Source organism: Ahaetulla prasina, chromosome 4, assembly GCF_028640845.1.
Source record: "Ahaetulla prasina isolate Xishuangbanna chromosome 4, ASM2864084v1, whole genome shotgun sequence".
Taxonomy (NCBI): Eukaryota; Metazoa; Chordata; class Lepidosauria; order Squamata; family Colubridae; genus Ahaetulla; species Ahaetulla prasina.
The window spans coordinates 31,082,026-31,108,343 of NC_080542.1; the positions used below are offsets into that span (position 1 = coordinate 31,082,026).

Genomic DNA, 26,318 nt, shown 5'->3' on the forward strand with positions numbered 1-26,318 from the left:
GTTCTAAAATTTATCTCCGACAGCAAAAACTAATCCTGGAATTGAGATACTCATTTACGCCTGCGATTCATCTCTTGGTATTTGTGGGGAACTGAAAGTTGTTTCTCAATGTCCGATACGCAGAAAATATCTGCAGTACTGGCAAATAGTATTCTTCACCAAGTGAAGGGATTAGACTCCTCCCTCCAGTTTCACCCAGCCCCCTCTAGGTATTTTGCTTCCCAACCTTTGCCCGTGGCATTGACCTATGAGAGTGTCCCATCAGGACAAGCTGCAGTTTAAGTCCAAGCTTTTGTTCATTACAACAAGTGAATAATCTGCTTCTACCTAATTGGGATCTATGGCTTCCTATTCTCTCCCCTTTGGGGAGAAATACCTAGGAGAGAGAATCAAAGAGGTTACTTTGACCCTTTTATTCTTTACCTGTTTTTGGGGTGAGTAATCCTTTTTTTTTTTTAATTCTGCAACAAGCTAATGTATGTCCCAAAGGTACTTTTTTCTTTTCAGGAGGCAACTGGGCTTTCTTGTTTTTTTCTTTTGAAGATGTTTCACTTCTCATCCAAGAAGCTTCTTCAGCTCTGACAGGATAGTGGGGAATTGAAAAGATGTATATTCCTCACAGGCAGCTGGTAAACTGCATCCTTTTAGAAGCTCATTGAAGATTACTAGATGTCTGCAAAAAGGATGCAGATTACCGGTTGTCTGCAAGGAGTATAAACCCTTTCATTCCACATTATCCTGTCAGAGCTGAAGAAGCTTCTTGAATGAGAAGCGAAATTTCTTCAAAAGAAAAAACAAGAAAGCCCAGCTGCCTCTTGAAAAAAAAAAAGCACCTTTGGGACAACCATGACCTGGATGACTGAGAATCTCTACAGACTTTAAGTTAATAGATGGTTGTTTCCTTTACCCCCAGCTCCTACTTCTGTTACAGATGGTAACAGAACAAATTCCTTCTCCATCTGCCAATATGCATCTATGTATATGTGTGTTTGTCTGTAAAGCACTTAATTGCTAGAAATCAATCTAAGCCAGTTGTTAAAATAAACTAATAGTTGACTATTGATAACTTCCTGACTCCTTTCTGATGGACCTCCTGATGCCAGCTAGTCAATGATTGTAACTTATGATGACTTATGGTCTCTCTAGCTAATTTCTAATGTATGGTTTGGTGCTTGTTAGCTTTTCTATTATGTTTTTAATCAAGGGAACTTATAGAATATAAACTTTCAAGGTAAAACCAAAGTGGGTAGAAGATGGATAAAAAGTTATTTGTGGCATATCTATTATCTGATGATTGCCAAAGTTCTTACAAAGAAATGTTTACTAAATAAAGGTTAGTCTGATCCAGTAGCTTTTCTCAATGTTCTTTTTAAAAGTACATGCTTAGAAATGCATTCCACTAGTTTCCTGTACCTTAACTACAGGTAGTCCTTGACTTAAAAGTTCATTTAGTGATCATTCAAAGTTACAACAGTAGTGAAAAGAGTGACTTACAACCATTTTTCACAGTTACGACCTTTAAAGTATTCCCATGATCATCTGATCAAACTTAAGATGCTTAGCAACTGGTTCATACTTATGACTGTTGCTGTGTCCCAAGGTCATGTGATCACGTTTTGCATTCACTTAACAACCAGATTACTAACTTATCAACTGCAGTGATTCACTTAACAATTGTGACAAGAAAGGTCATAAAGTAGGGCAAAACTCATTTAATAAATGTCTCACTTAATGGAAATTTTGTGCTCAGTTATAGTTGTAAGTCGAGGACTACCTGTGTGCCTTTCAATGAGGATGATGATAAAGATGACAATGAAGATGATGACAATGATAATGATATTAATAATGATAGCATTACTCACACAATACATTAAATAAACATTCACAGATTAGGCTACTAAATCTCAGCTCTGGAATAAATACATTCTAAAATGAAGGTTGCTTTTAGCATTTATAAAGTTTTTCTAATCATTAGGTGATATGTATCTTTTTTAAGAAACCTGATAAAGTTTTTATTGAGCCTGGCCACTAAAAATTAGAATTACAGTCAACAAGCACATGAAAAGGCCCCTGCAACTCCTGAGTGAATAAAACATGGATCAGATGGATCAGAGGTATTCCAGTGTCATAAATCATGGACTGCTTTTGCTTTTCTTTGTCATTTATTTTTGTAGAATAGCATTTTGTCTGAAATGTGAGAGAATGTCTTAAACTATCAGTCGTGGGCTATATTCTCCATTTTGAACTATGTGGTTTCTAATGATCTGACAGACAACCATTCTGGTGTTTAGATGAGTCTTTGTTAGCTTAGGGAACAGGCATACAAATGATTAGCATATAGAATCCATATCCTCTTTATTTTGTCTAAATTTCATGCTAAGAAGATAGGAGGAGAAACAAAGGCATATAACCAACTTTTCAGCAGCCAGATAAATGACAAACAAATAATTGGTGGACTTTGCCATGGGGAAGTTCTTCTCCACTTCAGCATGGAGGAACTGAAATTAGATTGAAAGGAGTAATAAATATACAAGAGAAAATAATTGAGGCTGCAAAAATCCAGATGAAATTTGATGACAAGAAAGTAATATAGACTTTGCTGCATTGGTTTTAAGTTCTTCAACCAACTCTAAATTTTCCTTTTAAACTGGTCCTAAAAATTGTACTAACTGTCTTTACTTTGGCTGTAAACCGCCCTGAGTCCTTTGGGAGAAGGGCGGTATAGAAATTGAAACAATCAATCAATCAATCAATCAATCAATCAATCAATAATAATGGTTGATTGGAATTTTGGAACCTAGATCTCACAGTTCTTATAATGGAGGCAATGAATGAAGTTTGCCCCCTTCCCTCAAACTGATTTTAAGCTCTCACTGAACTTTTATATAGATATATATATACATAAACAAACATAAATACAAGTTGTATTCAGACCTGAGTCTCAGGCCAGATTTTAGGAAATGGGACTTTCCAAATATTGTCATTTATTATTGGCCATGATGTCTAAAGTTCTAAGGGATCTTCTTCATCTTAATATGTTTTCCTCTAAGTTCTCAGGCAATGGGAATTATGTCAGTAGACTTACTACTTTATCAGTTGTTAATCTCACTAGGTCCCTGAAATGAGGGCAGCAACTGATTTCATGCAGGAAATCTGAAGAAAGTGTTTGGTACATTCCCTTGTGTCATCTGCCAGTTTGAAAGTAACAACCATTCATTGTTCTTTCCAAAATTAGAGGCAGATGTTGGTACATGGCTAAACTTTCTTAATCTTCCTAACACCATTAGTGCTAGAAGGGGGTGGAGATTCCTCTCTGTTTGACCTGACTGACAGGGCAAGCCACTGTATGTAAAAAGAGAGCAAACCACACACTCTTTTAGCACTGTAGAAGTTATCTAGTTGAGTAATGAAATGTCTACAAGAAAACATCCAAGCTCAGCACCAAGAATTCCATAGTATGTGTGTATATGTGTGTCTATTGTCAGGTTTTAATTTTCAATTTGTAGGTGCACATACAGCTGGCAGTACAAGCAATTGTAGATTGTGAAGATGGGGTTTTCGATTATTTGACTACATGTTGCTCTTTGAGAAGACTGATGACTATGATCAATATAAGGCTATATTCCTGCATAAGAGCTTCTGAAACTTCAACAGTTTTGGGGGGGGTGTGGATTTCTTGAACCCACCCAGATGCAGACATCAGACAAATATTGGCAAGGAGCCTTTCCTGTTGGCTAAATAAATAAATAAAATAAAAATGGGAGATAAAGAAAACATAGACTTTGATCATTGACTACAAGGTTGCCAAATTAAAACAGGCTCACAAACAAAATATATTCAAGCCAGACTACCCAAAGTTGGATCTGTATGTTATTATTTTACTTTTTTCCAAATAATTTCTAAACAGTGGCTACCAGGAATGGAGCTGAAAGTGGGATCATGACCAAGAGGACAATTTTGAACTCCGAATTAGCCCTAGAAAAATGCACTACCCCAAGTCTCCTATGGATATCAGCAACTTCTATTCCTAAGAATATGAAAAGGATTGAAAGTTTAAAAGGAAAAAATCTTATTTGCATTAATGCTCCTGTCTCTCTTTTCAGGCTGCCAAATAGAATCTCTCTCTCTCTCTTTTTTTTATTTCTCTATCTCAGTCTATATCTTTCTCTCTTCTCTATCCTTTATCAGTCTAAATTAATTCATTGTAGGATGGAGTTCTTTTCATTGAAGACTATAATCTGTAATCTGCTACATTAGCCCAGGTTATTAAGAGTGCATAGAAGCAAAGAATCATACCTCCATCTTCTTTCATAGGTTTTAGAAAAGCTGGCTGATGAAGTTTCTTCTCATGTGCACTTGTCAAAGATATAAATTGTAAGACAACAGTTCTGCTTGATACGAGATTACATTCCTCAAACTACTTCTTCAGTGGTTCTGGCTTTGCTCTTTTCTTTGACTCAAAGCAAATTTACTGTATTGTACCCCTTAAAGCTTATGCTTCCCAGTTTTTTCCTGACAGAATTTTTCTTTTCTTTCTCCTTTTCTACAAACAGATTTAGCATTTCAGCAAAAGGTATACCATTTTTTTTCTAACCTGGTACTTTCTAGGGGTTTCTAGATAGAAAAACTTTCTATAAAGATTTTTGAACATGAGCATGGGTATCACAAATAAAACAAAATATATCAACAGAAAGGATAATATTTCTCTCCTAAGGCACCTCCCTTTCTAATTTCAATACATTGCTGCAATGATCACTCAATGGCTGCACTCAGAACAGGAAGTCTGTGTGTGTGTCAGAGAGAGAACTTAAGATGTGTATCAACTGAAGACAATTGGCAACTGAAGGTATCAACAAAAAAATTCTCAACTCTGCAAACAAGAACATCTTATCAGATTTTTTCTCTTTAGTACCATTGCTAAAATAGACCCAGAGGTTATTTCTCAATTAAGTATTTCTTATATTTATATCCTCCCTTTTATTCAGAAATGTAAGTTAATGCATGTCATACTCTTCACTAGCCTATGTTATCATCACAATAATCTAGTATTTTTTTCATTCATTCGGTAATTATGACAGCTTAAGGTGAATTGAACCTGGGACTCTCTATTTCTACCCCAAGCTCTGACACCTCATTACACTACATTGGCTTTCAAATCCATTAATGATTTTTTTTTAATTTTCATTGTTATTGTACTTAATTTTGCTTTAAATCAACCTTTGTCTTTCTCACCATGTTGTTTTGCCACCAAGTTAGCTAACTAAGTCAAATCAGTGCTCCTTTATGCTTTTAAGTATTAAATTATAGCAATTGGTGAGCTCTTTCTAATCACACCTTTCCTAGACTAGTTCATACATCACTCTAACCATAATAGTTGGACTTTTCTTATTTTATCATCCATTTCATGAAACCAGCCGTTCCTTGTAATCTGTAAACCATGAATTATGATCTAATAGAAGGGGTAAAAAACTAGGGTAGTTCAAGAAGAGACCCTACCCTTTATATAAGAACAGAAAATACTGGTCAGTGTAATACTCATGCCAGAAATTCTTCAAGCCTTCAATCTCAGATATTAACTACCACCAAACTGCAATCTCTTTATGTATATTTGAGGGAAATTAAAAATCAGACTACATTTATGAAATATACAGAGTGATTTTCTTAGGCCCTTTTCAGTATTCCCTAAGAGCCTGGAAACATGGAGGGAACAAAACTTCACTACAGACAGCTCATTAGAAGACATGGAGACATACTTTAAATATGCAGTTCAGCTAAAGAAGCTGTAGAAGAAATGCATCCAATATGACTAGTTGCAAGCACCACTCTTGCCTGTAATTATAAGTAGCTGTTGCTTGAAAAAAGGAGGAGATGAAGATTTGAAATAAACAGGAAAAAGAATAAATGTTGACCAATCTTGCATGGCATTTTTCTGGCTCTGCAGCAAGCAATATTAACAGTTATAGCTGAGCTCTGAAGCAACTTTTCTCTCAGAGCAAACCAGTTAGGATTGTGGAGCAATGTTCTCCATTTTCTATTTCATGATTAAATTTTCCAAGCAACAACCTCTTTCTTAGAAATTCAAGGAGATTATGAAATGTGTGCCTTGCAAAACCAACTTTTAAGACTATAGAGTTGTTCTAAACCTGAAGATAGTTATCCTTGTGAATCTTTTTTTCTCCCAATTATTAAAAGCAAGGCATGGGAGAAAAAAAACTTCTAGTCTAATTTTCAAATAGTAGAGGCAGGTGATTTTTATCTGGATTGTGATTAAAGCAACAGGATCTCCATGGTGCTAATTAGTCATTTTCAATAAATGCACAAAGAGAGCTAGAGAAGAACTAATTTTGTGAAAAACTCCAAGTTTGGATTTTCAGTAAAACTGATTTGGACTGTCAGAATTCTGCTTGCTTCATTGCTCTATTGCAATAGATATTGCAATTCAAACTTGACATATTGAGTCATTCTTCCAAAGTTCAATATCTGCCACTAAACTCATCCCTGTGTACTATTTTGGTTTTCCCAGAAAGAAGGTCATTACCTTCACAAGATTGCTTCAAAAGAAATATTCTTGAACTAAGACTAATTGCAAATTTCTCTGCTTGCTTCTCTCAAACTGTCCTCTATGACATCTCTTAGTTCTTAAAGTGCAGTTCAGTGTTTTTAGCCAACTGTGCACTCAAGTTTTGAGCATAGAGGGGAAAAACCCAGAAGTTAACTTTTCTAAATATGTGTGTTATCTGTCTTTTGCACAACAGACCTATCTAGAGTTTTAATGGCAAATCCTTTAACAAATCCAAAGCTATTACCAGATTCTGGGTAGAATGGAAAAGGAGGTAGAATGTTATTTGTTCATCTCACTGACCATTTAAACATATAGACTTTGTTACACATACACATGCACACACACACATTTCTACTGAAATTATCAGAGGATTAGGAAACTTGTGGATACAAATCCATGGTTAACCCCAGTACAAACAGTGTTCCTTACGTAATCAACTCCTTTGTTGTATTTCTTGAAATTAGAATGGCAATAACCTGTAGTGGGCTTGAAAGAGATCTGGAAATCCAAGGTCACATTACATCTACATCTATCTACATCTGCTCACATTGAGTCATGCCAGGAACTACAAAGTAGTAAAAGCCACATTTTGCTATAACTAGCATCTCTAGAAACAAGAGACCTTATAGACAATAGTGATTGTGCTATTGGGAGATTCTGCCAGTATAATTTAGCAATAGATGTGCATTCTTTCAACCTGAAAAGAGTTGCAGATTGCAATAATTCTGAAAGATTACTTTCAAATGAATGTATATTACAGAATATTTTCAGATAACTGAATTCTCTCCTCTCTTCCCAGGGTTTAATGATCATTTTTTCTTTCTTTTCGCAGTCTTCAAGGAATGAATTGTTGGAGGAAAGGGGGACGAGGCAGATTAAGTGTCAATCAGACTGGTTCAATTCATTGGAGGAAATGGGACTTGGTATAATAGTGTAGAGAGTAAAGAGGGTGACCTGGATGGAGAGAGGGAAGATCCATTACCAAAGCAACAAAAAGGGAAACAGTGCTTAAATCCAAATAATGAGGGAGGATTATAAAAAATATCTCAGACAGGCAACTTTCTAATTCACATGTGTATAAAAGGAGAAGAAAGATAACAATCAGCTTTTCAAGATTATGTTACTGTAGCCAATCTAAATGGAAGTAGTTTATTAGACTTTTTGTTGTTGTTAGTTGAGAAGTTGTGTCCGATCCATCGCAACCCTGTGGACAATGTTCCTCCAGGCTTTTCTGTCCTCTACCATCTTCTGGAGTCCATTTAAGCTCACATCTACTGCTTCAGTGACTCCAGCCAGCCACCTCATTCTCTGTCATCCCATTCTTCTTTTGCCTTCAATCGTTCCCAGCATTAGGCTCTTCTATGGAGTCTATTTCTTAGTCTAGTCTGTCTTATAGGACTCACAAGAAATGTGCCTGATGACAATATATTATCTGCACTCATTTCCACAATTTTTTCTCATGTCCTGTTTTTGGTTTCAATTATATATTCATATTTTAGCAGATTACTCAAGATCAGGAAATAACAGCAGTCTCTGAAAGAATCTTACTGAGTGGTTTTACGTTTAACAAGACTATATAGAGCAACAAAATTCAGTCCATAGTTCCAAGAGCCATGTCAAGGTTATCAATCAGTTCAGAGGTGGGCAGAATGCAAATAAATCTCACACAAGAACTGGAGACTACACCTGTTGATTCCAACAAGGGATCATGGGTCAGGGCTGCCTCTTAAACCAGGCTGCAGGCAGCAGCCTCTATTCAAGAGATGTATAACCTTTCTTGGCAAGAAGCCTCACAGAATGTCTTTGCTATGCTGTTCATTCTACTCATCAGGTACAGGAACTGAAAGGCCATATGTCATCATTATCTGTACTCCAGCTCTTCAGTTGGTACCTGTGTTTGATCAGCCTCCGGTGATTATTAAATGTGTACCTCCTGAGGCTGTTCACAGGTTCTGCTGGGGCCTTTTCTTCAACTTCAGAACCATTATCCAAGTCCTGGCTGACTACAGCCCTTCTGTAGTAGACACATTTAGAGGATTATATTCAAGGGAAGAGGGAAAAAGAGATGTAGCTCAAATTTTGTGCTAAGAACACTTGTGTTATTATTATCCCTTTTCAATTACTTGTTAAATTCTTAAAGTTAGTAAAAGTCCCTCAGTCAGGTGATGAGAGATAGCATTGACTCTGAAACTAAAATTCATTAATTATATTATTAGTAGGTATTAAGAAGTCTACAATTCAAATTAGTATAAAATAAAAAGGGGGAGGGGACTCATGATGATATTCCAGATCCCATGAAGCAAGTTTGTTTTTATCTATGACAGTATCAGTATCCTGTGAAGCCAGATTTTTCTGGGACTAGAAAAGTTTGACTTTGGAAATCATCAAAATTTTGGGCCAAGTGTTTGTCTGGGAACAAGCAAGAGGGAATAAGAAAGATTCAGGTGGTCTTGAATTCTAAACTACATCTGCTCTTTGCATAGTTTTGACTTGGGAGAAGGAAATTAGATTCCCATTTTGCTGCTTATTTTTTTTTCTGTTAGTGTCATGGAAGAATATTTCAAAAATATTATGAAGCCTCTGTGGCTCAGACTGCTAATGCAGTCTGTTATAAACAGCAGCTGCCTGCAATTACTGCAGATTCTAGTCCCACCAGGCCCAAGGTTGCTCAGCCTTCCATCCTTTATAAGGTAGGTAAAATGAGGACCCAGATTGTTGGGGGCAACAAGTTGACTTTGTATATAAATATACAAATAGAATGAAGACTATTGCTAACATAGTGTAAGCCGCCCTGAGTCTTTGGAGAAGGGCGGGATATAAATGCAAATAAAAAAAAATACATGAACAAAAACAACCAAAGGAAGGGAATGGAAAGATGCAAATAGGATGAAGAGATGAGCCAATAAGACATTTATATTCTGCGATATTCTGATGTTGGAATACATAAGCCTATTATGTACATAAAAAGTGTAGTGAACAAGATGGGTTTCTGAAAAGGAAAAAATTAATGATTGGCAAAAGTGGCTCAGCTTATTTTAACCAAAAATTAAAATAGTAAAATAATTTATTAAAAATGCATATTTATTAAAACTACCATTGAACAAAACAAAATGTTTATACAAAGGCTGATATTTGTCAGATTCCTATAGGACTCAGGGATGCAAACTAGATTTGTCGAATTTACATGGTATGACAATGAGATTAGGAATAGAATGGGTTTCTACTAAAAAACTTCTATTAAATCACTTCCAAAGTGATATGTGGGAAACATGTATTTTGCAGTGCAACATTCAGCAATGGACTTTTGAGCAGTTGTATCATAATTTTGTAATTGTTCATGCAGTATGGACTCCATAGTTCAACAATGGATTCTCATGTAAGATGAAATTTATGACATTATTTTTATGAAATAGTTCATGCCCTCTAGTACATTTAGTACACTCCTATGCTTTATAATTATTTAAGATATTTATACTCCAAGCATTATTTAACAGACCCAAACTAGCCAAAGGAACATTGTATAAAACATTTCTTCCAAGCTTTTGGACCAGGCAGTTAGGTAAGCACGATTAATGATGTGGTTTAGTTTTAGTAATTATGGTTTAATCAGAGCAGAATGATTTTGTATTTATTATAATGGATTTAGTATACTGCCCAGAACCTGTTGTGAGATGGAAGGCTCTGTAAAAGATTAAAATTAAATTAAAATATTTACTTATTTTGTTTATTTAAGTAAACATAAATTAACAATTTGGCAATAACAGTAATACATTTGAATGACCAAAAATACACTAAAAGAGAATAAATTTGGTTTAGTAGTTAAGGCACCAGGTTAGAAAACAGGGGAGTGTGAGTTGAAGTCCTGCCTTAGCCATGAAAATCAGCTAACTGATCTTTCTGGTTTGGTTTGGACTAAGAAAGTCATTCTTTCCCAGTCCAAACCACCTCACAAGGTTGTTATGGTGGTAAAAATAAGAGGAAGAAAGTATGTTGGATATGTTCACAGCCTTGAGTTATTTGCAAAAATAATAAAAGTGAGTTTTACATACATATATACATACATACATACATACATACATACATACATACATACATACATACCAGAACTCCAATAGCCATAAAAATATTTAGTCTAACAATTACATTACTTCTCTTTGGGAAAATGAAACAAATGTTTATTTTTTTTATCCAAATCTTATCAAAAAGGAAAATTTGAGGACTTCAGGGGGAGAAATATGATTCTATGAAAGCAAAGCTGATGACAGCAGCAAAGGCTGAGAAACCAATGAATAATAAATAAATGAATTTGCCATCTCTCTATATAGTGCAGATCACCCAGATGTGCTCAAGACAGCTGCTGCTCAGGAGGGGACTGCAGGACAACAGTTTTCCATGGGTTTGAGCACCAGGAAATGAACAGATCAGATTTCTTGGTCACAATCAGAGCAAAGTCTTTTAAAAGCCACATGATTTGCACTTATTAACCATATTAAAGTTATTAGAGTCCTTAGAACATCATCTGAAAAGTCTGCATTCACTGAGTTCCCATGCTACCTGGGGAATTCTGGGAGTAGAAGTCTATATGTCTTAAAGTTGCTGAGGTTAATTAAACTAATATAGGATTTAAATTGGAATGAGGAAGCAGGGAAGGGAAGGAAAGGCAGAATGGTTACACAATAATAGATTGCACAAGATCAATACATATTGTTGAAGTCTTTTCAAATAATTGAAATCTTTTGATGGTTGTAAGTTCAGCAATTTCTGCATTAGTCGTGCTGCTAAATTTCTTTTTTTCCAAAATGAAGATCTGCAATAAAGTGTCTTGAGAGAAATGTATAAGGCATCATTTGTACTTTTGTAATTGGATTCAATTTATTTATAAAGCTAAACAAAGTAAAGTAGTATGGTGAACATTAATAGTTCTTTCAGTTTAGTTCATAAATTATATTTCAGTTTAGAAACATGATTTCTGTCTTACTACCTTGTCAGTGTTAAAAGATTTCTTGATAATTGTAGCTAAGTTCCCAATAACTTCTTTAACTTCTTTAGAACAGTATTAAACAGAATTGTAAGCCACAGAAATTTTTTGAAAAATCTCAAAAATATAAGCATCTATTCCAGGGGTGTCACTCATGTCGTCATGGCAGCATCACTTGACGTATTAAGACTCCTTCGCTAACTCGGGTGTGGGTGTGACCAGCGTGTGACACATCTGGCCCATGGGCCGGGAGTTTGACAGCCCTAATCTATTCAATTAATCAACCATCCCTTTATTGTTGTTTTCTAATTTTACTCTAAATTCCTGAACAACTTATTTTGTTTTGAAATAAGATTAAGAGCATAAGTAGTAAGGTTTGCATTCATCCAAAGGTGGTGGAAGAAGTTTTAGTCTCACCTTAACACAAAGTCAGCTGGATAACTCTGGGCCAGTCACTTTTTCTTGCGCTTATGGAGAAGACAATGGCAAACCACTTGCAAAAAACCCATGCCCAGAGAACTGCAGAGAGTTGTCCAGGTAGCCTTTGAGAATTGGACTTAATTGAAGGAAGGAAAAAGAACAATATTCTTCTGATTCAGCAAATGCTTCTCAAATCTTTGCCCATATGTTTTTCTTTTCTTCTGTTGCTATGTTCTCAAAGCATATAAAGGAAGCTTTTCTTTTATCTATCCTGTTCTATCCTTATTAATCCATTCTGTGAACTTGGCTTTTATAGGTTTAGCTGTGACTATCCAACCAACTGTTACACAACCAATAGAGATTCGCCTGATGAATGGTTCAAGTCGCTGTGTAGGGAGAGTGGAAGTATTCCATAATGGTTTGTGGGGTACTGTTTGTGATGATAATTGGGGCATAGAAGATGCCCGTGTTGTCTGCCGGCAGCTGGGCTGTGCAAGTGCAATATCAGCACCAAGGGAATCCAATTTTGGCCGAGGAACTGGTCGCATCTGGATGGATGAAGTTCGATGTATAGGGACAGAAAGCTTCCTCAATCAATGCCCATCAAGACCTTTGGGAGATAACGATTGCCATCATGGGGAAGATGCTGGTGTAGTGTGTTCAGGTGAGTTTATCAACTGAGAGTTGTGTCGTATTTGGCATGGCTAATTGATATGAAGGTTTCAACAAGTGAAGCTTTTCACAGCATGGGTGGAATTATTGTAACCCATTACTATTTGAGCACCAACCAACTATTAAATGTCCATATGCATTACAGAATAGGTAGATGGATAGCACCTTTGAATGGTAACCTTGGAATGATAAACTTACTGCAAGTAATAATGTACTACAGAACTTTTGTATTGTCTATACTTTAGTGAAAACATTCTCTCATGTGATGATAAGTAGTATTTACCATAATAAAGGAAAGGCATATCAATAGAATAGCCTCAGGATATTACAAGACAACAGTTTAACTATCTCTTGGAATTCAACTCATTAAACTCTTTCTGTAACACCAGAAAAACTTCATGAACCAATATGAAAGTTCAAAATTGTAAAGATATCTTCTAGTTAAAGTTTGGTTCCTGTGTTTGTAGTTTTCCTGGTATCATTATAGAGATGGTTGATCATTGTTGTTGTTTTCTGAGATGGGTTTTTTGTTATTTCAATCTATCTAATAGTTCTGGATTGTCATATGGTCCCCTACCCCAGTACTAACTGGGTCTAATTCTACTTAGCTTCTGAGACTGGCCAAACTTGAGTACCATTATATTTAAGAAGGGGAGCATTGATGAAAGAAGAATATGGTTCTTTTCCGTGTGGCAGGAACTCCAATCTTCTTTGCCAGATCCATGTCAGAAACTACAAACAGTACAACTATCTTCAAGAAGAATATATTAATTTTCCACAAAGAATAGATATTATTCCATGAGGGAAAGAAAATGGAATGATACTCAATAATGAAATCCAAAATATCTAGCCTCAGATAGGATCGGGTTCTAGAAAGATAGCAGATAAAAGATGGAAATTAACTTAAAATCTTCCTGTATCTGCTCAGAACAAAACCATTCCTTCCACCATCAACTTATTTATCATTTTGCAGTGTAATGTGGTCCATATATGTTTCTTTAAAAATTCAGCTGATTTCCAGAAGGTAGGTCAATTTACAGCTATTAAAAATAAAACAAATATGGTAGATTTCTGGTTGGAATAAACAAAGATGATGGATTTTGTTAGAGTAGTGATGGTGATCCCACACAAATACTTAGATGGGCTCCTCCCAAAAGCAGAGAATGCTGGTGTTATTAAAGCTGTGGCTGCTTTGTTTGTTTGTTTGTTTGTTTATTTGTTTTAACCTTTGTCTGAAGGTTATAAACATATTCTTTGCTTGCTTTTTAATCCAGGAATGGCTGCTCTGGATGGCTGCCATGTTAGAATCCCCTGCACTAAATTAGTTTTCCATTCTCTCTTTTTCTTTCTACACAGAGATGAGACTGGCAGGTGGTTCTACCCTTTGCACTGGTAGGGTTGAAGTGCTGTTTAACCAAAGATGGGGAACAATTTGTGACAATGGCTGGGATTTAGCTGATGCCAATGTGGTGTGCCGGGAAGTAGGCTGTGGAAGTGCATTAGCAGCAGCAGGTGCAGCTAAATTTGGACAAGGAACTGGTCCAATCTGGATGGATCAGGTAAACTGCACAGGGGAAGAAGACAGTCTAAGAAAATGTCCACCAAAAAGCATGAAAGAACACAGTTGTAGCCACAGTAAGGATGCTGGCGTGGAGTGTGCAGGTAATAATCATAAAATGTTGGAGGAACTATTGTATATTCTATTATTGTTTGGGGGCTATTCTGTCCATCTGCGGGGAGGGGGGAGGGGATTAATTCTGAATCTGTGAAATCAATTTGAGATCAATTAGACAAACAATAACAATAAATCCAAAAAAATAGCAATCACTGCCACGGGGATAAGAAATTTGTCCAAGTCTCCTTGAAAGAGATAAAATGATCCACCAAATTTCTTTTTTTCTGAAAATGTCATCCACCATCATAAGGATGGAATCAAAAATCTTCCATGTGGAACTGCTGTCTTCTACAAATTAAGATAGGGCAAATGTGCTGTTTAACTGTTATCTCTTCATTTCTCTATTGTTTTCCTCAATGTTGTCTTGGTAAAGATTCTCTAAATCTTCTTATGAAAATTCATAAGATAAATAATATCTTAATTATTAATAAAAATAATAAAAAATTATTTTTAATGAAAAATAAAAATTAATTTCCTTTTTCTGACACATAGCAACATAGAGACGCTATTTTTTTTCCAGAAATACCCTTCAGATAATCAGTCCTTTTACTTTTACACATATGTGACTGCATTCCTATATCTGGCATTTGTACCTGGAAATAAAAAGAAGGAACATTTGTACTTTATGATCATAATCAAGGGTGGGCTGCTGGGGGTTTGCAGGGGTTTGGGAGAACCTCTAGCTAAGATTCTATGCAGTTCAGAGAACCCCCAAATCCCACTCCTGGCTGCCCCACCCCACCCCTCCCAGGAGTCCCCACATGGCCTGTTCTGGATGCAGAAGCTTGAGGAGGGCAAAAAACAGGCCTACCAGAAGTTTGGGAAGTCTGGAAATGGGGCCATTTCCGGCCTCCGGAGGGCCTCCAGAGCCTAGGGAGGCCATTTTTGCCCTCCTGGAAGCTTGAGGAAAGCCTCTGGAGCCTGGGGAGGGCAACCCGTCCCCCCTGGTGCAGGAGATCGACTAGGGCACGCCCACCATGGCCATGCCCACCCAGCAATCGGGCAGAGAACCCCTTGCTAAAATTTTTGAAGCCCGCCCCTAATTATAATAACTACAGAAGTATGGAATTATAAGCAACTTGATAGCTGGATATACAAATGATCACTTGGAATGGCAAAGAAAAGCACGATGCATTTTGTCCAATATTCATTTTAAAATAATATATTAGCATCATTATAAAACTTTACAATGGTTGCAAAACTACTCAGAATAGTTGATGAGAGAGGCATCATGTCATTAATTTAGACCATTAATAAGAAAAGTTCCTCTTTTTGAATTAAACATAAGCTAGTGCTCTTTTCCATGATCGCAATGCATATTTAATTTATTTATCAAATTTATATAGTTATCCATCTCACAAAAAATTATTCTGGGCAGTGTACAGGTCAATAAATACAATCAATAAAATAAAAACAGTCATTATTAAAACTAGAAAACAATTATAATTAAAATATTAAAAAGGCATAGGAGAGAGTGAATATTAACAATAAGAATGGAGCTATCTTAGAATATTGCATTAAAATATATTTATTTGTGGGGCTGCAGTTTTAAATGAGGGCTTAGTTACAATGGGGGCTGTAGTGTTATACCTTAGTATATTGTAGAAAATCAATTGTGCAGTAAACTATCTCCAGAAATGTTCATTCCTTATCCACGTTTCTCTCTTTAGAACCACCTGAGATCAGATTATCAAATGGTCCCAATCATTGTTCAGGGAGAGTTGAGATCTTGCATGAAAAACTCTGGGGAACTATTTGCGATGATGACTGGGACATGGACGATGCCACAGTTGTATGCCAGTATTTAGGCTGTGGAAATGCACTGTCAGCCCCACGTGGTTCTCGTTATGGATCTGGAGCTGGTCCCATATGGCTAGATGGTGTGAACTGCACAGGATCAGAGACAGCCATCAGCAAATGTCCAGCAAAAACGTGGGGGGAACATGACTGCACTCATTCAGAAGATGCCGGTGTGGTATGCGCAGGTAAGAAGTACTTCTGAAAACTCAGGACTGAAGCTGGGTGTGTTGGGGAGGTGGATCACTTTTTCTGAAAACATGTCATAAATTTAGCTTACATAGTTTGGTGGATAAATAGACTACTTAGTAGTTACATATTTGTTTATTCTTTTTTGTTTCTATTTATACATTTATTTGTTTTATATTTGCATCTATTTTAAAGTTTTCCTTTAAAGGTAAGCCCAAAATGATTTTAATGTAAGAAAAGAATGCTAAAGAAATAAGTGAAAAAAATAATAGGAAACCAGAAGTCGCTAAAACTGGTGTATAGTTTTGAGAGGCTCTTCATGTTGTTTCCTTATTAAAAGAAAAGAAAGCCTGGAAGAACGTGTCAAAATAAATAATCAATATAGTATTGAAAATAATTCCAGTGCAATAAAATACACTGAGTTATCAGAGGCCTGTTATGATATACTAGATGCAAACATTTTTGAAACATAACTTGCACATAAACAAGTTGTCATCTCTTATTTCAGAGGATTTTCAGGAATGCTTGTGAGAAAAGGGCATGGCCAATAAAATAAGGCAGTCTTTCCCCTGTCTTGATAAATATTTTTGTCAAGGTAATTGGAGGTGGAATCATGGCAAAATAACACTTTGTTTTCCTGTCATGGTAGAATGATGAAGAAATGTGAAATAAGCCTTGGTTCCAGTTGACTGTATGTATGTATCATGTTGCTTTTTTGAAGCAATATAGAAGTTGCTAGCTCTTGCTTTCTTCCAGGAAGGAATTTCTTTTCTGCATGTTAATTGTTTTGTGGACATACCAGTCCAACCTATCTCCAGGGTTCCTCCCACTCAAACTCTAAGTAGATCCAGGGCTGCTTGACTTTTTAAGATCAACCAAGGTCTTGCTACCTAGTAGGGCTCCTCTTAGACAGAAAAGAAAAACTTCAGATTAAGTGATGTAGCAAAGACTGGTCCAAAAGACTGTAGCTTGAAGTCTTTCAGATGGCCCCCTAGAGTGCTGATATAGGCAATGACAAAAACCCTGGGAGACTTTAAATGGGCTGGCTTGGACATATCAGAAACAATCAGATGTGATCTCGTTCACAAGGTCCTTTCTGCTATCCCAAGATTATTATCTGACTTCTGAATATATTTTTAATATGTGTACAAAGTTTAACATATTTTTGTTTTCCCCTGGTAAATATGTTTCCCCTCAAAGTTGTGGAAATTGTGTTTGGAGGATAGACCACTTTGCTTTCTTCTTTTGTCCCATCAGAACTTCGACTAGTAGATGGACCTACTCGTTGTGCAGGAAGGCTTGAGATATACCACAACAAGCAATGGGGGACTGTGTGTGATGCAGAGTGGGATTTAAATGATGCCAACGTGGTGTGCAGAGAACTGGAGTGTGGAACTGCCCTAAAGGCCATTGGGGGAGCACGGTTTGGCCAAGGATCTGGAGTCATTTGGCTAGACAGAGTGAACTGCACAGGAAAAGAAGCTTTTCTGAATGAATGCCTAAAAAGACCTTGGGGAGAGCATAGCTGTGACCACAGCAGTGATGCAAGTGTGGAATGCTCAGGTAACTTGGTCAGTTATTGTGGAATCAGGAACCCAGATCAAGATCAGACTCCTGGTATAGTTACCAGTTGTTCAGCCATGATACGGTTTCTGGATAAAACTGACATAGCTTGGCTCAGCTGAGGGTAAGGAATAATTTCTTGAAATAAATTAGAACTATTTGGCAGACATGCAGGCAGATTATAGCAGCATTTAAAGTTGGGTCAGTAGTACTAAAAGTAGCTAAATGGTTTCTCATCAGACTCCTCTAGAAGGAGAAAGGAAAAAAGGAAGGAAGGAAGGAAGGAAGGAAGGAAGGAAGGAAGGAAGGAAGGAAGGAAAGAAGGAGGGAGGGAGGGAGGGATCCAAACTGGCATGTGAACAAGCAATTATCTAACAACCACATGCCATTTAAAGTCAACAATGACTACGTATCACATGATCAATCAAAGATTGATTGAACTGTTTAGTCCTGGTGAAAAAAGTAAGTAATCTAATAATCAGCTGCAACATGAGGGGAGAATGTAGACTTTGTCACAACAACCAAGGTGGCAGTTGCAGCATTACAGTACAACCTTTTTTCTCTGTGGATGTCAACACACATACTATACCAAAGGAGAAGTCTTGGATTGGGATTCTATCTTTCCTCTCTTTCAATAATCTCCCTGCTCTACACCATAGATGCCACAATTAAGGAGCTTGGAAATTATTTAAAAACACATGCTTTCAAGCATCCCTTAAGCCCTGGCTTGTTTCAAGACCACACCCAGTCAATAAAAAACAATCTTGCAGATCAAGAAAGTAATATTTTGTTTGGCCCATTTCTACTCTGTTCCATTTTAGCAGTTTTGTTGTCTTGTGTCCTTGTTCTTTAGACTTCATTAAAATACTGAGTGGGGATAAAACTGATCAGGAATAAATCAGGAAATGATAAACAAACTGCATATTTCTGATAACAAAGCATGCTAAGCAGTTGAAGTCAACAATGTCAGATCATGAGTCAGATCATGTTAGAATAAATCATGACCATTTAATTCTTGACCATTCAAAAATCACAATCAAACAAGGCATATTATAACTTAGTGTGACACATGAAGTCAGATATAGGTCCAAACTCCTGTGTTGATTCTACTTAGCTTTCATACAGGCTGTTGTGAGAAGTAGGAAAATAACACTGACTCTAACCATTTCAGACCCCTATGAAGTCAGATTGGTGAATGGTACAAGTCGTTGTTCTGGGAGAGTTGAAGTGCTGCACAACCAACAATGGGGAACAGTCTGCGATGATGGCTGGGAGCTCACCAATGCGCAAGTTGTGTGCAGGGAACTGGGCTGTGGAGTAGCTTTAGCGGCCCCACGAGGAGCAAAATTTGGAAAAGGAAGTGATCCCATTTGGCTGGATGATGTCAAATGTAAAGGAACAGAAGCTGGTCTCCGTGACTGTCGTCTAAAATCTTGGGGAGAACACAACTGCAACCATGGAGAGGATGCTGGTGCTGTATGTTCAGGTATGCACTTCAGGAGGGGTAATATATAAAGGGTTTGGAGATTGACTCAAATAATAAGTTAGCATTGTTTTTCTTTGCTCTGCATCTACTGCTCATTTAGATTTTGGCTACCTTCAGACAATTGCCCTATATATATGGCTCTTGGTATGTCATCCAATGGTCAGGTGTAGCTATTGAGCTGAAGAAGATTTAAGTGCCTGTTCAATTAGTATTTGTTCCTTCTCATCTCTATTTCTCATATATTGAGATTAAAAAGATGTTTCCTCGGTAAGGATTAATTTATTCATCTCAAGTAAGTAATTTTCTTCTTAAAAATTGCTCTTCTGTAAATGTCAGGAACCAAGATATCTGGAAGCAAAAAGGGTCAATAATTTCTCCTTATGGAGAAAATTAGATATGATGATGATGATGATGATTAAAACCATGCTTCCTAACAAGAAGCTGTTTTTTTTTCTTATATTGCTCCCCTTGGGGTGAAATGGCCCAGCAGTAAGACATTCAAGAACCTTGCCAACAATTTATTTTATGATGTTGTGGTTTTTCAACCTTTTATTTCCCATCAGAACTCCGACTGATGAATGGCTCAAGCCGCTGTTCAGGAAGAGTGGAGATCTTCCATGACCAGCAGTGGGGGACTGTGTGTGATGACCGCTGGGACATGAAGCATGCTGAGGTGATCTGCAGGGAAATGGGCTGTGGTGTTGCTTTGAGAGCCCGAAGAAAGGCATTTTTTGGACAGGGAAGAGGGCCAATTTGGCTAGATGATGTGAACTGCCAAGGAACAGAAAACTCCCTCAGTCAATGCACAGCAAGCACTTGGGGAACAAATAACTGCCACCATGGAGAAGATGCTGGGGTGGAGTGTGCAGGTTAGTTTTAGCTGATTTGGGATTTTTATTTTATTTATTCCAATTGTTTTGGAGATATTTATTATGGCTGAATATTGAGGTATAAATTCTGATCTTTATAAATCTATAATGAAAAGACATTTAATATGGAGGAAACATAAAATACAAATATTTTGAAATAATATTTTTGCTAATCTACAAGTTGTTCCTCTAACCTCCAACAAGGTAGTTTCAAGATAGTTCAGCAATTCTCACACATTTTAAATGACCTCATGGCTGGGCATCAACTCACACCAGGAAGAGTAGATACAGATAGATACAGATTAACAGAGTTGGAAGGGGCCTTGTAGATCATCTAGTCCAACCCATGCCCAAGCAGACCCTACACCATTTCTGACAGATGGCAGTCCAGTCTCTTCTTGAAAGCTTCCAATGATGAAGCTCCCACAACTTCTGAAGGCAAGCTGTTCCATTGGTTGATTACTCTCACTGTCAGAAAATTTCTCATTTCCAGGTTGAATCTCTCCTTGTTCAGTTTCCATCCATTATTCCTTGTCTGGCCTTCAGGTGTTTTGGAAAATAGCTTGACCTTCTCCTGTCTGTGGAAGGCCCTCAAATATTGGAAGATGGCTATCATGTCTCCCCTGTTTTTTCTCTTCACTAGACTAGCCATGCCCATATCCTGCAACTGTTCTTCATATGTTTCTTCATATGCTTGGAATACTTTACCTGACTCTGTGGTCTCTTCCCATAATCCTAAAAGCTTTAACCAAAAACTTTCTACTATTGACCTCATCCCAGTCCTAAGAGGACCATAAGGGGCGTGCATAAGCGCACAAACGTGCCTATCGTTCCTGTCCTATTGTTTTTCTTTTCTTCTTCCTATATATATATATATATATATATATATATATATATATATATATATATATATATATATATATATATATATATATATATATATATATATGCTTATACCTCCTTATATTTACCCATATATGTGTTTATATACTATATAATCTTTTTGTATGATACCTACATATATTGTTGTGACAAAATAAATAAATAAATAAATAAAAATAAATGTTTTAGCCTTCAGTCCCCTAATCCTCTTGGTTACTCCTCTCTGTATTTTTTCTAGAATCTCAACATCTTTTTTATAATGTGGTGACCAAAACTGAGTGCAGTATTCTAGGTGTGGTCTTACTAAGGCTTTATAGAGTAATATTACTACCTCACTTGATCTTGATTGTATCCCTCTGTTGATGCAACTTAATGCATTAGTTACATTCTGATATTTATTAAATCAGATTGGAGTCTTTCAGTTACCAGATTCTCACATCGCACAAAGACAAAGGTGTTTTCCTTTTTTTTTTTTTAAAGTGTCTTGTTAAATAACCAAGAGTTCTTATAATTCGCATTGTATATAAACATAATCTTAGTCATATTTTTGCAAGGCCCAAAAACAGGTATAGAATACTTGATGAAGAAACTAAATGAGTTTAGAGCATTAACAGACTTCAAAACAAATAAACAGAAAATAACAATGCATGTCTAGAATAAGGCTTTTCAGGATTATGAAATATTGACAAAAAAAGTCAGGCTTCAAGATGGAGAAAAAAGTGAAATATCGTGGGATTATATGGACAATTACAAATTTTAAATTGTTTCAAAACAACTTTGTACCTGATATCAGAATTATATTTAAAAAGACCTTTCAAGATGGGATAATTTGCAATTACCCTTATTGGGTAGAATCTCTGTAATTAAGATGAATGTTCTACCGAAGATGTTATTTTTATTTCAGACTTTACTGATACTTATTACTGACACTCCATTTAAACAATGGCAAATGAATATTTTCTGGCAAGAAAAAACCCCAAATATTAGAAACAAACTATTACAAGATGCTAAAGAACGAGAAAGTTTGGGCTTACCAAATTTTGAATTGTCTGTTGTTTGGTCTGGATGTGGGTAACTCTCCAAAACAAAGAGACTACTGGAATTAGAGGGCCATGAACTAAAATTTGGATAGCATGCCTATTATGGTATGACAACGTTAAAATAAATGTTGATTTCAACAATCACTTTGTTAGACATGCCATACTAAGGGTTTTAAACAAATATAAAACAAGATTCTCTGTGAAAGTACCTCTTTGGGTATCACTTCAGGAAGCCTTTTTTAGAAAAGAAAGAATGGTGAGACCAGATTGGTGGACTCACATTCAAATAATATTTTTTAATCAAGGTGAACTTACCCTCAAATCTAAAGAAAAGATGGAATCAGAAGGACATGGCTTCCACTGGTTTACATATTTACAACTAAAAGAAAGGTTTAAATTAGACTTTAAAGGTTATAGACTTGACCTTGTAAAAGGAGTTAGAACTTGTATTGTGTGGTAATAATGAACATATTATTGCCAAGGTGTATAAACTGTTATTGAAACTGAATTTGGAGAATGAGAATGTGAAGCATTGTATGATCCAATGACCAAAGAGGGATATAATATAATGCTTGAATAAAGGGAAAAACATGTGGATGAAGGATTTAAATTTTACATCAAATTGTAATTTAAAATATTTTTAAATAAAATAATGCTGGCATTTAACAACAACAGTAATTAGATTTATATTTTAATAAGAGAAGATACCAGAAACTTTTCTTTTATGCTTAGTAGATAAAAAACTTATCCCAAAGATGCTTTTTTCAAAAGACAACTGAACTTTCTTGGCTTTTTCTTTGAAAATGTTTTGCTTCTTATCTAAAAAGCTTCTTCAGTTTTAACTTAGAACTTAAGATATTCTTGGATGAGAAGTGAAACTATCTATTAATTCTTGTATTGAATTAATTTTATCTTTAAGACAAAAGAGGCAATAGTTTTACAACTTTAACAATTATGACTTTCGGACCGCCACTCAACACCACAGTGAGACAGGACCAATACGTTGGTTCTGTCCCAGGCGCCTGATGGACCCGGAGAGGTTCCTGACGGAGCTTGGGCCGTTCCCTGAGGATCTGGCCCACGGCACGGCTGAAGAACTAGTTGCGGCCTGTGAACTGGCCGCGGCTGGGGCTTTAGACCGGGTCGTGCCTTTGCGGCCTCTAACCCGGCGTAGATCTCAACCAGTTCCTTGGTTCTCCGAGGAGCTGAGGGAGATGAAACGCCAGAGAAGATGCCTAGAGAGTGCCTGGAGATCCAGCCATTCCGAAGCTGACCGGACACTAGTTAGGTCTTATAGTAGGACCTACCTAGTGGCATTGAGAGAAGCGAAGCATTTTTACGTTTCCTCCCTCATTGCGTCGGCAGATAACCGCCCAGCTGCCCTGTTTTGGGTGACCCGCTCTCTCCTTCAACAGGAGGTGTGGGAGGACCCCTTACAGGGCCGTGCCGAGGAGTTTAGTAGTTATCTATACGATAAAATCGTTCAGCTTCAGGATGGGTTGGATCAAAATTGGGTAGATCCAGGTGAGAGGTCAGAGACTTGTCTTGTTGAGACTGTTTGGGATGGATTTGACCCTGTAATTCCCAAGGACATGGACAGGTTGTTGGGGAGGTTGAATGCCACCACATGTTTACTGGACCCGTGCCCCTCCTGGTTGGTGCTGGCTACACAGGAGGTGACACAAGGCTGGCTCCGAGGGATTATCAATGCTTCTTTGTTGGAAGGGGTTTTCCCTGCCGCCTTGAAAGAGGCGGTGGTGAGACCCCTCCTCAAGAAGCCTTCCCTGGACCCAGCTGTTTTTGGAAATTATCAGCTTTGTGGCGAAGGTTGTAGAGAGTGTGGTGGCACGTCAATTACCCCAATACCTGGATTTAACTGTCTATCTAGACCCGTTCCAGTGCGGCTTTTGGCCCGGATACAGTACGGAGACGGCTTTGGTCGCGTTGGTTGATGATCTCTGGAGGGCCAGGGACAGGGGTTGTTCCTCTGCCCTGGTCCTATTAGACCTCTCAGTGGCTTTTGATACGATCGACCATGGTATCCTGCTGCACCGGTTAGGGAGTTTGGGAGTGGGAGGCACTGTTTATTGGTGGTTCTCCTCCTATCTCTCTGACCGGACGCAGACAGTGTTGGCAGGAGGCAGAGATCGACCGCGAGGCGCCTCACGTGTGGGTTGAGGCCGCAGGGGTCGATTCTCCCACCTCTCCTGTTCAACATCTATATGAAGCTGCTGGGTGAGATCATCAATGGCTTTGGGGTGAGGTACCAACTGTACGCAGACGATACGCAGCTGTACTTCTCCACCCCAGGCCACCCAAACAAAGCTGTCGAAGTACTGTCCCGGTGTCTGGAAGCCGTACGGGTCTGGATGGGGAGAAACAGGCTCAAGCTCAATCCCTCCAAGATGGAGTGGCTGTGGATGCCGACACCCCGGTACAGTCAGCTGCAGCCGTGGCTGACTGTTGGGGGCGAATCATTGGCCATGGTGGAGAGGGTGCGCAACTTGGGCGTTCTCCTGGATGGGTGGTTGTCTTTTGAAGATCACTTGACAACCGTCTCCAGGAGAGCTTTTTATCAGGTTCGCCTGATTCGCCAGTTGCGCCTCTTCCTTGACCGGGATGCCCTATGCACGGTCACTCATGCTCTTGTTACCTCTCGCTTGGATTACTGCAATGCTCTCTACATGGGGCTCCCCTTGAAGAGCACCCGGAGGCTCCAGTTGGTTCAGAATGCAGCTGCGCGGGTGATAGAGGGAGCCACTTGTGGCTACCATGTAATACCACTCCTGCGCAGGCTGCACTGGCTACCTGTGGTCTTTCTGGTGCACTTCAAGGTTTTGGTTACTACCTTTAAAGCGCTCCATGGCTTAGGGCCAGGGTACTTACGGGACCGCCTACTGCTACCGAATGCCTCCCACCGACCCATGCGCTTGCACAGAGAGGGACTTCTCAGGGTGCCATCCGCCAAGCAATTTCGGCTGGTGGCCCCCAGGGGAAGGGTCTTCTCTGTGGGGGCTCCCACCCTCTGGAATGAACTTCCCCCTGGACTTCGTCAACTGCCTGACCTTTGGACCTTCCGCCGCGAGCTGAAGACTTATCTGTTTATTCGCGCAGGACTGGCATAGGAATTTTAAATAGCTTTTAATATTTAATATAAATTTTATTGGTTTTTTTACGGTTTAAAATGTTTTAATTTGGCCTTATATCTAATAAGTTTTTTAATTATTGTTTTATTTGTATATTATTGCTGTTTTATCTTGGCTGTGAACCGCCCTGAGTCCTTCAGGAGAAGGGCAGTATAAAAATCCAATAAATCTAAATCTAAATCTAAATCTAATAAAATATACCAATCTCTTATTCCAAAACTAATATTTACCTTAACATTTCTCTTTAATTGCTTATTTAAAAAGTGGGGGAGGGTGGAATTTCTTTTACTACATTATCTGTCAGATTTTCTGCAGCTTTTTCTTTTACCAAGCTGAGAAATAATTCAATCTCTCTCTCTCTCTCTCTCTCTCTCTCTCTCTCTCTCTCTCTCGTTAAGAAGAGATTGGTTGTCCAATTTCTTCTTAAAGACCTCCAGTGTTAGAGCACTCACAACTTCTGGAGACAAGCCGTTCCACTGCTTTATTGTTCTCACTGTCAGGAAATTACTCCTTAGTTCTAGGTTGGTTCTCTCCTTGATTAGATTCCATCCATTGTTTCTTGTCCTACCTTCAGGTGCTTTGGAGAATAGGTTGACCTTCTTCCTTGTGGCACTCCCTTAGATATTGGAACACTGCTATTACGCTATCCCTAGTCCTTCTTTTCATTAAAAACAAACAAGAATTATGCCAAGTGTATTTCATGATCCAGTGCATTCTAAAGATGATTAGAAAATATAATTAATTATTTTCTAATTAGATTAGAAAAATAATCTAAAGTAATCCTGGATATATTTGGAGAGATAATTACCGGGTTCAAAACATAATGAGCACCTCCAAACACACCTGCTATTTTTTTATAATGAGATTTTCTACCATGTGTACTTGCAGGTAAGCAAAATTTGAAAAATGAAAGTTTGTCAAAATAAGTTGTGTTTATCTCAGCCTATAGCAGACTTCCTTGACATGTTTCCCCAAACAAACAAAAAAATAAAAAAAAAATAGTGGAGACAAGGGTTATAAGAATTTTGGGACAATGTTG

General features: G+C 37.7%; 1 protein-coding gene across 1 annotated transcript in view; it reads left to right on the forward strand.

Annotated features, from left to right (window-relative positions):
* The first annotated feature begins 240 nt into the window (after positions 1–240).
* LOC131198395 (deleted in malignant brain tumors 1 protein-like) overlaps positions 241–26,318 on the forward strand; it is a 37,186-nt gene continuing 11,108 nt past the window's right edge. The window contains exons 1-7 of the mRNA XM_058182987.1: positions 241–434; positions 12,277–12,624; positions 13,989–14,294; positions 15,978–16,292; positions 17,551–17,856; positions 19,028–19,342; positions 19,906–20,211. Of these exons, the coding sequence (XP_058038970.1) occupies positions 341–434; positions 12,277–12,624; positions 13,989–14,294; positions 15,978–16,292; positions 17,551–17,856; positions 19,028–19,342; positions 19,906–20,211 (1,990 nt within the window). The 5' untranslated portion in view covers positions 241–340. The remainder of the gene's footprint in view (positions 435–12,276; positions 12,625–13,988; positions 14,295–15,977; positions 16,293–17,550; positions 17,857–19,027; positions 19,343–19,905; positions 20,212–26,318) is intronic.